Source organism: Salvelinus sp. IW2-2015, unplaced genomic scaffold (genome assembly GCF_002910315.2).
Source record: "Salvelinus sp. IW2-2015 unplaced genomic scaffold, ASM291031v2 Un_scaffold917, whole genome shotgun sequence".
Lineage (NCBI taxonomy): Eukaryota > Metazoa > Chordata > Actinopteri > Salmoniformes > Salmonidae > Salvelinus > Salvelinus sp. IW2-2015.
In genome coordinates, this window is record NW_019942646.1 from 155,232 (window position 1) to 166,363 (window position 11,132).

Genomic DNA, 11,132 nt, shown 5'->3' on the forward strand with positions numbered 1-11,132 from the left:
TGAATTTCCACAACGCTGTCAAGCTAAGCATATGACACTCAAAGACTCTCTTCTCATATAGTTTCTCGCTGTCTCTATTCTATCCAACAAAAAATACTCTTAAAAATAAAAATGTTATCTGTAGCCTCACTCTTCTCTCTCTATCACCCAGGCCGCCATCACGTTCAGACCAGACTAGTGGAGCCCAGAGCCTCAGCCCTGAACAGTGGAGACTGTTTCCTGTTGGTTACTCCTCAGCACTGTTTTGTCTGGATGGGAGAGTTTGCTAACGTTATAGAGAAAGCCAAAGTGAGTCCCCCGCCGTGTATGTGTGTCTGGCTTTGGTGAAATCCATAGTGAGTCCCTGTCTCCCTGTGCCAGACTGCGTCAGCGTTCAATAATGACTTTCCCCGTCTCCCTGTGCCAGACTGCGTCAGCGTTTAATAATGACTTTCCCCGTCTCCCTGTGCCAGACTGCGTCAGCGTTTAATAATGACTTTCAGGATTAAGAAAATGTCTTGTTTGATAATCCTATTCTGCTGGGGTTGGGCTAGATGGAATTGGTGATTTAAAAACTTTTGGGGCAGGCTGATGRTTATTAAGGCTGATGCTTATTAAGGCTGATGTTTAATAAATTATTTTGGATGGGATTTTTAAATGACTCCTTATGTTACTTTATAGCATGTCTCCTCAAAGGACCATATTGAAGTAGCCATAATGTCGTTGATAGGTGTTAGCTCTATGGGCCCTGGTCAAAAGTAATGCAGTTTATAGGGAATAGGGAGCCATTTAGGGGCTCTGCCACATACTGTTGAGATGTTCTGCTCTCTCATTGGAGCAGAGAGCTGTGCCATCTGTCTCTACAGCAGCTCTTATTCCCCATGGAAAGTGTCCTGTTTGTGTACAGTAGACAGTTTCAAACAGACTGTAGCTTGATTCGCCCAGGCTACTTAGCTTGATTCGCCCAGGCTACTTAGCTTGATTCGCCCAGGCTACTTAGCTTGATTCGCCCAGGCTACTTAGCTTGATTCGCCCCAGGCTACTTAGCTTGATTCGCCCAGGCTACTTAGTTTTTCTCAGTCCTTGTATTTATTTCACTAGCTTTAGTATTTAACTGGTATCAACTGGGGTATCATTAGGAAGACATTGAACTACAGTATGGATACTAGACCTGTCAAGGTGAATGCTGACTCATCATTACAACGTACAGTACTGCTGGTAGAACACAACAAGCAGGCTCTGACATTGTAACCTCATACAACAATCAGTCTGGTAATTACGAGGCTGTTGACATTGGTCATTGCAAGTCAATCTAAAGCCTAATCCCCTTACAYGGCTGACACGATTTCTGTTCTACTGTATTTATGAAATTTGACGTGTGTATTCCAGGTAGTGACATTTTCTCTGTGTTTGTGTGCATGTCTCGTACTGTAGGCCTCTGAGCTGGCCACGTGTATCCAGACTAAGAGGGACCTGGGCTGCAGAGCGAGCCAGATCCAGACCATTGAGGAGGGGGTCAACCCCCAGAACCATGCAGCCACAGAGTTCTGGAAGACCCTGAGAGGACAGCAGACCTACCAGTGTAAGTAGTAGCGGTAGCAGTAGTAGTAGTAGCGGTAGCAGTAGTAGTAGCGGTAGTAGTAGCGGTAGTGGTAGCGGTAGTGGTAGCGGTAGTGGTAGCGGTAGTGGTAGCGGTAGTGGTAGCGGTAGTGGTAGCGGTAGTAGCGGCGGTAGCGGCGGCAGTAGCGGCGGCAGTAGTAGTAGTAGTAGTAGTAGTAGTAGTAGTAGTACTAGTACTAGTACTAGTTCTAGTTCTAAACGCGTTAGTGGAATCACTGGCTGGAGGGAGTTAACACCATTTGTTAAATCATGACGGCAAGTGTGCGCACTTTGGTAAATGGGTGGAGAATTGGGACTTTAGCCACATGTAATCTGAAGCCTTTATTTTCATGTTTTATGCCACCGTTGTAGATTATTCTTGATATTTTCGGTGTGTGTGTGTCCTCATACAGCCGCGGGGCCACTTGAGGAAGATGAGCTGTTTGAGAGTGCCATCGTGGAGACRAACTGTATCTTCCGTCTGCTTGATGATAAACTGGTTCCCGATGATGATCAGTGGGGGAAGGTTCCACGCAGCACACTACTGGAATCCAAAGAGGTACCTGACTGGACTCATCAGGAACCACATGTAGCAGACAACTCATAGTAGGYGAGCTGATCTAAGATCAGTTTAGCCTTTTAGATCACAATGATTAAGATTACATGGACAGGAGAGGACCTGATCCTAGGTCAGCACTAGGACTAGCAGCTGATCCTATTCTGTGATGTCTGATACATATTATGGCCCCTGGTCCACAGGGTGTGRATTATTTTGGTCCCGTATCTCCACTGTGTGCCCCCCCTTGCAGGTGCTGGTGTTTGACTTTGGCAGTGAGGTGTATGTCTGGCACGGTAAGGAAGTGACTCTGGCCCAGAGGAAAGTAGCCTTCCAGRTGGCCAAACACCTGTGGAACGGAACCTTTGACTACACCTGCTGTGACATCAATCCTCTGGACCCTGGAGGATGTAACGCATGCATACCCTGGTAGGCTACCAACGCATACACACACACACACCAACGCACACACACCAATACACACGCACCAACGAACCAACGCATGCTCCAACGCACACACGCACCAACACACACACACACTCTTTCTCCACCACTCGGTCAAATCATCCCTCAGGGACAGTTTGTCCTAGAGGGGTTTATAGCGTCTATAGGTCCTGTGCTAAAGTCTGCTCTCACTTTCTCGTACTGTGTGTGTGTGTCCACAGGAAGGGCCAGGGGCGTCCTGACTGGGCCATATTCGGCAGGCTGACACAGCACAATGAGACAATCCTGTTCAAAGAGAAGTTTCTGGACTGGACAGACACTAAGAAACCACAACCAAAGAATAGCAACCAACAAGTCACTGAGCAGAAGGTATATCCTCTTGACTATCTCTTTTTCTCTCTCTCTTTTTCTCTTTCTTTCTTTCTCTTTCCCTCTTCCTTTTACACATATTTCGTTATCTGTTATGTTTTCATCAGACCCCATGACCCTAGAGTTTTCTGAATGATTCTCTCTCTCTCTCTCTCCATCCCCCTCCCCCTCTCCCTCCCTCCCCACCCCTAGGATTTGCCAGGGTGCGTGTGCAGGCCGTATGATGCAGCGTTGATGCTCCCTGTACTTCAGACAGCTGTCAGCACGGTGTTGGATGGGATGAACGTTGGCCGAGGCCACGGCTCTGTAGAAGGAGAGGACAGGATGAGGACTCTAGAGATCASCARGGTGTCTGTAGATGTCTGGCACATCCTGGAGTTTGACTACAGGTCATTATCTCCCCCTTTACTAAGGTTGCAACATTCTGGAAACTTTKTCAAAATTCCCAGAAATCCTGGTTGGAATATTTCTGGAATCAGGAAATCCTCCAACAGGGGTTTCTGGAAAGCATGTGAATTTTGGGAAAGTAACCAGACTTCTGCAACCCTTCCCGTACTGAGTGCTGTGGAAATCCAATTCATTATTTGTATTGTTCTTATTCTAGCCGGCTGCCCCAGCAGAGTATAGGCCAGTTCCATGAGGGAGACGCGTACGTTGTGAAGTGGAAGTACACGGTGAGCGCAGCAGTWGGGAGGAGGCAGAACCCGGAGCTGAGGAGCGCGGGCCCGGTGAAAGAACAGTGCTGCTACTTCTTCTGGCAGGGACGGAACTCCACCGTGAGAGAGAAAGGAACGTCAGCACTGACGACAGTGGAGCTGGAGGAGGAGAGAGGGGCCCAGGTACGTGTCGACCSTAAATACTAAGCCTGTGTCTTAAATAGCACCCTATTCCCTATACAGTGCACTACCAGACCAGACCAGAGTGCACTATATAGGGAACAGGGTGTTTGAGATGCAGCCTAATTCCATGTATACACGCATCTACTGTCACTGATCTGAGAGCAGCCTTAGATGCATATGTCATGTGTGAGCCGTGTCCCTGTCGCTGTCCCCAACAGGTCCAGGTACAGCAGGGGAAGGAGCCTCCTTGTTTCCTGCAGTGTTTCAACGGGGGGATGATTATACACGGTGGGAAGAGAGAGGAGGACGAGGTGAACACACAGAGTAAGGAAGAATCTAGCCCATCTTCTGTACCAGTGGTGGCTGGTGTCACTTTTTAAATCAGAAGACCGGCTCATTCTAATGGTTGGAATGGAATTAATGGAAGTTCCCATTGAGTTTCATCCCGTTCCATTCATCCCGTTCCATTCCATCCATTCCATTCATCCCGTTCCATCCATTCCATTCATCCCGTTCCATTCCATTCCATTCATTCCATTCATCCCATTCCATTCCATCCATTCCATTCATCCCGTTCCATTCATTCCGTTCCAGCTGTCACTATGACCTGCCACTGCTGGTATCTGTGATCAGGACAGTAGTGTGTACGAGTGCGTTCCTGAGCGACTACATTGCTGATGCATACCAGATATTACAACACCTGGATAGGTGTTTTACATCAGCTAACCACATTATAGCAATCTGGTGCCCGACGGAACAGTCGATTGGTTGATGCAATAAAAATTGTGAGCAAAGGAACACGACCTGTCTGTGTGTCATACTGACCACGCGCCTCTTRGTCTTCTTCTAGCTGAGTGGCGTCTGTACTGCGTGCGGGGGGAGGTCCCTGTAGAGGGACACCTACTGGAGGTGGTCAGTCACTGCAGCAGCCTTCGCTCCAGGAGCTCCATGATCCTCCTCAACGTCAACAAGGCCCTCATTTACCTGTGGCACGGCTGCAAGGCCCAGCAACACACACGGCTGGTGGGCCTCACCGCAGCTCAGAGGATCAAAGAACAGTGAGTCTGAGTCTCAAATGGCTCCCTGTTGCCTAAATAGTGCACTACTTTTGACCAGGGACTAGTCATCTTTCCTGACTATGTACTATGCTGACCAGGAAAAACTCTTGTGTAATACGGTATATCTCTGTCCCAAATGGCACCCTATTCCCTATATAATGCACTACTTTTTACCAGGGCCCATAGGGCTGTAGTCTAAAGTAGTGCACTATATGGGGAATAGGGTGCCATTTGGGACGGCCGGTATAATGTAGCTATGATGTGACGCATGGCTGCTGTCTTTTAGATGTCCGTTGGAGGCGGGGCTCCACAGCAGCAGTAAGGTGACCATTACAGAGTGTGACGAGGGATCAGAGCCCACGGGATTCTGGGATGCTGTAGGGATTAAAGACCGGAAAGGCTACGATTGTATGCTGCAAGGTATAGTACAGTTACACACACACACACTGAAATAACACTTAACAATATGGCAAACTGATTATCTGGGTTTAGGTACATGTTAACACTGAGCATGAATTTTCTTGTTTTAGATCCGGGTAAATTCAACTTCACTCCTCGGCTGTTCAAGCTGAGCAGTTCTTCAGGGCAGTTTGTGGCTACAGAGTTCTTCCACCCCTCCAGAGCTCCAGACATGGTCAGCTCTCTGCCCTTCCTACAGGAGGACCTGTACCGCGCCTCCCAGCCTGGTGAGNGGGTTTAGGTACATGTTAACACTGAGCATGAATTTTCTTGTTTTAGATCCGGGTAAATTCAACTTCACTCCTCGGCTGTTCAAGCTGAGCAGTTCTTCAGGGCAGTTTGTGGCTACAGAGTTCTTCCACCCCTCCAGAGCTCCAGACATGGTCAGCTCTCTGCCCTTCCTACAGGAGGACCTGTACCGCGCCTCCCAGCCTGGTGAGGCCTATTATACCATAGTAATACATTACATCTGTAAAGACCTGTACCGAGCCTCCCAGCCTGGTGAGGCCTATTATACCATAGTAATACATTACATCTGTAAAGACCTGTACCCAGCCTGGTGAGGCCTATTATACCATAGTAATACATTACATCTGTAAAGACCTGTACTGAGCCTCCCAGCCTGGTGAGTGTATAAGCCTCTCTGCTTGGCACTCAGCATTAAGGAGATGTCCTGTCTGTTGGAATGTTGGTGTACAAAATGGCTGCTCTGACATAACTTCCTCTTCCTGTATAGCTCTGTTCCTGYTGGATAACTTCCATGAYGTGTACCTGTGGCAGGGCTGGTGGCCGCAGGACAGCGAGAACCCCGGTTCCACCAGGATAAGATGGGACATGGACAGGAAGTGTGCCATGGAAACGGTGCTGCAGTACTGCAAAGGTAGAATACCTGATGATCAAATCAAAGTGTATTTGTCACGTGTGCCGAATACAACAGGTGTAGACCTTACAGTGAAATGCTTACTTACAGGCTCTAACCAATGGTGCGGGAAAAAAAATAAAACAGTAAAAAGACATTTTAAAAAAGAGAAGCAAGGCTATATACAGACACCTGTTAGTCAGGCTTATTGAGGTAGTATGTACATGTAGGTATCGTTAAAGTGACTATGCATATATGATGAACAGAGAGTAGCAGTAGTGTAAAAAGAGGGGTTGGCGGGTGGTGGGACACAATGCAGATTGCCCGGTTAGCCAATGTGCGGGAGTACTGGTTGGTCGGGCCAATTGAGGTAGTATGTACATGAATGTATAGTTAAAGTGACTATGCATATAAGATAAACAGAGAGTAGCAGCAGCATCATCTCTTGTCTCAGTTATAAACAATAAGGTGCTTGATGTTACATCTTAAAGACTTTGAACCTTTCACCCGCAGACCTTTTCACTAAGGGCATGTCTCTAGTTAGGATTTGTTGCTAAACGTGCTGACTTCCTCCCACAGAGATAATGAGAAGAAGCCTCAGAAGTCGTATCTGATCCATGCTGGTCTGGAGCCTCTCACCTTCACCAACGTGTTCCAAGTGGGAGCACAGAGAGGACATTGCAGAGATCACTGAGAGGGTGAGTTATTCACGACACCGACCTGCCAACCCTTATACACACACACACTCTGACCATAAGGGAGAGTTGGATAAGTTGAGACATGTTTTACATCCAGCACCACTACGTCAAGGGAAACATAGTATTCTTTCTAACAGAGATACCTATACTGAACAAAATATATCTTTCTAACAGAGATATATATACTGAACAAAATATATCTTTCTAACAGAGATATCTACACTGAACAAAAATATATCTTTCTAACAGAGATATATACTGAACAAAATATATCTTTCTAACAGAGATATCTATACTGAACAAAAATATATCTTTCTAACAGAGATATCTATACTGAACAAAAAATTTCTTTCTAACAGAGATATCTATACTGAACAAAATATATCTTTCTAACAGAGATATCTATACTGAACAAAAATATATCTTTCTAACAGAGATATCTATACTGAACAAAAATATATTCTTTCTAACAGAGATATCTATCTGACAAAAAATATATCTTTCTAACAGAGATATCTATACTGAACAAAATATAAACGCAACATGTAAAGTGTTGGTTTCATGAGCTGATAAAGATCCCAGAAATGTTCCATCTGCCATATGAAGCTTATTTCTCAATTTTGTGCACAAATTTGTTTACATCCCTGTTAGTGAGCATTTTCCGTTTGCCAAGATAATCCATTCACCTGACAGCTGAGGCTATATCAAAGAGATGATTAAACAGCATGATTATTACACAGGTGCACTTTGCGCTGGGAACAATAAAACGTCCCTCTAAAATGTACAGTTTTGTCACACAACAAATGCCACAAAGACAGGGAGCCGCCACCAGGGATAGTGGGGCCCAGCATGAATCAACTACATGTTCCCGACATGCACAGAGCTCACATCTTTGGGCTCACCATCAAGGCCAACAACTGGCAATTACTTGTAACATACCTCCAAAGAACCAATCGACCCATTCAATATCTTTAAATAACTCTACCTTTGCAGGCTTGCAAACTCTCTTGTCATGTTCCATATTATACCTGTAACGACTTTTTAAACTGACACGTGAGCTGTTGAAATATAGTACACCTGTGTGTTGACTTGCAATAACGTATCATAATGCAATCATTCTGCATCAGTGACGAATCTCTACTTATTCTAGAATGCAGGAGACTGATACGCTGCTCTAGTAAAGACGGCCTTTAGCACATTTCTTATAAGTCACAAGGTCATTTTAATGGTAAATTATCTTGAATGGAAAATTCTCTTAACATTGTAATTAAAAATTTATAATTGAACCTAATTTAAACTAATATCTTAAGCTATACATTAGACATTACATATCAGATAGAATAACAAACAAAATAATAATAAATTCAGCAGAGAACAGATTATTTGAAACTAAACGATACATTCTCACACATTTACCAACTAGAAATAAGCAGAAGTTGAAAATATGGAAAACAAAACTGCGAAATGAAGCACAGGCCAGGATGGTGGCCTAGAGAGCACGAGTATCAAGAGGTCACCAACAATCAATAGGGTAACACTTTCCACTTGGTCTTGATTGTACGCAACAAATTTATATGACAAACCAGCCATTACTTTGAGATCTATTCTTGTTCGGCGTCTGTTCTTAGTCTTGTTCTCAGCCTGTGGGCCATGATGTGTAGATGATCCAATATCGCAATCGTCATGCCCAAATTTTAACAATTATCCACGTGCCACTTGATCAGCCTTACTCCCAAGAGCCAGCGCTGAGCCTTCGTTGCTAGCGAAAGTCGCACTTAATCAAAGTCCAGCTTTCTAGCTACTGACTTTCCAATAGACAGCAATGGCAAAGGACATGCACAAGCTGTACCTGGAGTAACAAATTAGTGGAACCTCAGTTTAATCAGATTTTTTTAGTTTTCTAGCAAGCTCTCTCGCCACAAGACAAGCAGTCACAAGCAGTGTGGAAAATATATGTAAGCAATGCACCACTCTCCGAAAATGCTTTTGCAGCTGCATTGTACAAAATTGTATCAGGAGACCGAGGAACAAAGTTAGGGCGGAAAAGTGGCAGCATATACAGTGTTCAGGTGTAATTACCATTCAGCTCATGAAGGCTCAGAGTGTTAAGATCTCTGGAAATACACTTCATAGAAATCAAAGTGGAGTTGGCACACAGAGACTTTTATCCTCACTAATTCTGCCCTACTTGTTCAAGAACCAGCAGAAAGTTCTTAACAAATTTTTTTGCCAGTTGGTGTGGCGCTAGTGTACAAGTCACTATGATGAAGTTTGTGCTCTATAGTCGTAAAAAATCTGTTGCCGAACCACACAAATTTCTGCATCTGTCACTTGAAAGACTAGATACCTCCTCTATCAGAGAGAGATCATCATCATAGAATCTCTCTTCTCTCATGGCGGCTGCTCGTTCCTTGCTCAAACCATTGAGTGTTGCAACATCGTACATCATTAGCCGATCAGCGGCAATGACCGTGTCGGACGTGGGAGCACAAGCACGACGTAGGAGTGCCCATACGTCAAGAGACTTTGGTCTAATCTCTTCCTTATGCTTCTTAGATATAGGATGCCTCTCTTGTGTGCCAAAAGAATGAGAGTTTTTTTCTCTTGACTGGAGAACATTCTATCGATTTTTCCTTTGTCCGGCTTAATGTGTATTGCATTAGTAATGGGCCTGATTTATCGCCTGCAACTGACCGGTATTGCGTCAAAGTGCGCATAATAGCTGCATCACCTGCCTTGTCTTTCAGTTGTAGGGCGAGACAGGTGCTGGTTTTCAGGGGTTATTGGCTGCTGAGCCTTGAAGCTGTCATCTGTTGGGTTCCTGGCTCCAATGTGCGTAGGGGCGGGACATTACTGATATAATAGTATGAATAGTTTGCCATAACAAGTTTGCCTCTGCTCTTTTGATTAAAATGTCGGCATAACGGGCCTACAAGCAGCCCACAGGCTCTATATAATTAAAGCAAAATCGTGCGTACGAGAATACCAGACCTTCCACCAACGGCGAGGCAGAGAGTACCTAGCCCACACGGGAAACACTCATGTAGCCCACACGGTCTACAGTGTCACATTTTTAGCTACTTTACAAGCCTTTAGTTCTAGAAAATAGATTTTAAATTGGTGTGGTTTCCCTACGCCATCGATCTACACATCTAACACACCATAAGATGAAAAAGCAAAAACAGGTTTGCTACTATTTTGGCAGCTAAGATACAGGGCATTTGAGTACTTCGTTGGGTATGAACGCTACAATCAAATCATAATGTATTTTATTGTCGCCCTTAGAGTCAGCTGTATATCTCAAAGTGGCTGCTACCAGAATGCAGTGGGTAGCAAGCTTTGGCACACCTGTCTTTTGGGGAGTTTCTCCCGCATTCCTTCATACTGCCAGATAACTCTCAAAGCTCTGTCAGGAATTTGAATGGGGCGCGTTGCCTGGACAGGTATTATTCAAGTCGTTTTCAGAGATGCTTGATCGAGTTTTCTAAGTCCGGGCTCTGGCTGGCCCAAAGGACATTCAGAGACCTTGGTCCTGAAGCCAATGCCATGGCGTTGTCTTTTGAGCTGTGCTGCTTAGCGTCGTTGTCCTGTGAAAAGAGTGAACCTTTGCCCGCCATCTGAGGTCTTAGAGTCGGATCTGGAGCAGGTTTTCATCAAGGATCTCTCTGTAGTTTGCTCCGTTCATCTTTGGCCTCCATACCTGACTAGTTCTCGCCAGTCCCTGCTGCTCTTGAGTGAATCATCTCCACAGCAATGATGACCTGTGAGGCCACCACAATGCTTCACCATCATTGATGGTGCCGGGTTTCCTCCAGTACGTGGCGATTGACATTCGGGGCTTGAAGAGGGTTCATTGTGTTGATCAGACCAGAGAGATGCTAGTGTTTTCTTTAGTTGCCTTCGTGTCAACTCCAAGCGGGTTGTTCATGTGCTTTTCTGAAGTGGTTGGCTTCCATTCGGTAATACTACTGGTCGATTGGTGGAATGCTGCACGAGGATGGTTGTCTTCGGTGGAAGTTTCCTCACCCATCTCCACAGGAGGTTCAACTCTGACGAGAGCCACCGCTAGTGTTTGTCCTATCTAGTGGTATTCTTGGTCACTTCCCTGACCAAACGGCCCTTCTTCCCCGATTGCTCATGTTTTAGGGCGGATCGCAGCGGCCAATCTAGGAAGTATCTTGGGTGGTCTCCAAACTTTCTTCCGTTAAGAATAATGGCGGCCACTGATGATCTTGGAGACCTTCAATTGCTTGCAGGACATGTTTTTTGGGA

General features: G+C 45.4%; 1 protein-coding gene across 1 annotated transcript in view; it reads left to right on the forward strand.

Moving 5' to 3' along the window:
* Positions 1–11,132, forward strand: part of LOC112069146 (supervillin-like) — a 108,749-nt gene that overhangs the window by 79,168 nt on the left and 18,449 nt on the right. The window contains 14 exon segments of the mRNA XM_070438429.1: positions 152–288; positions 1,414–1,561; positions 1,992–2,137; positions 2,388–2,563; positions 2,800–2,947; positions 3,140–3,336; positions 3,552–3,786; positions 4,005–4,110; positions 4,637–4,844; positions 5,131–5,264; positions 5,375–5,530; positions 6,040–6,183; positions 6,744–6,816; positions 6,818–6,860. Of these exon segments, the coding sequence (XP_070294530.1) occupies positions 152–288; positions 1,414–1,561; positions 1,992–2,137; positions 2,388–2,563; positions 2,800–2,947; positions 3,140–3,336; positions 3,552–3,786; positions 4,005–4,110; positions 4,637–4,844; positions 5,131–5,264; positions 5,375–5,530; positions 6,040–6,183; positions 6,744–6,816; positions 6,818–6,860 (2,051 nt within the window).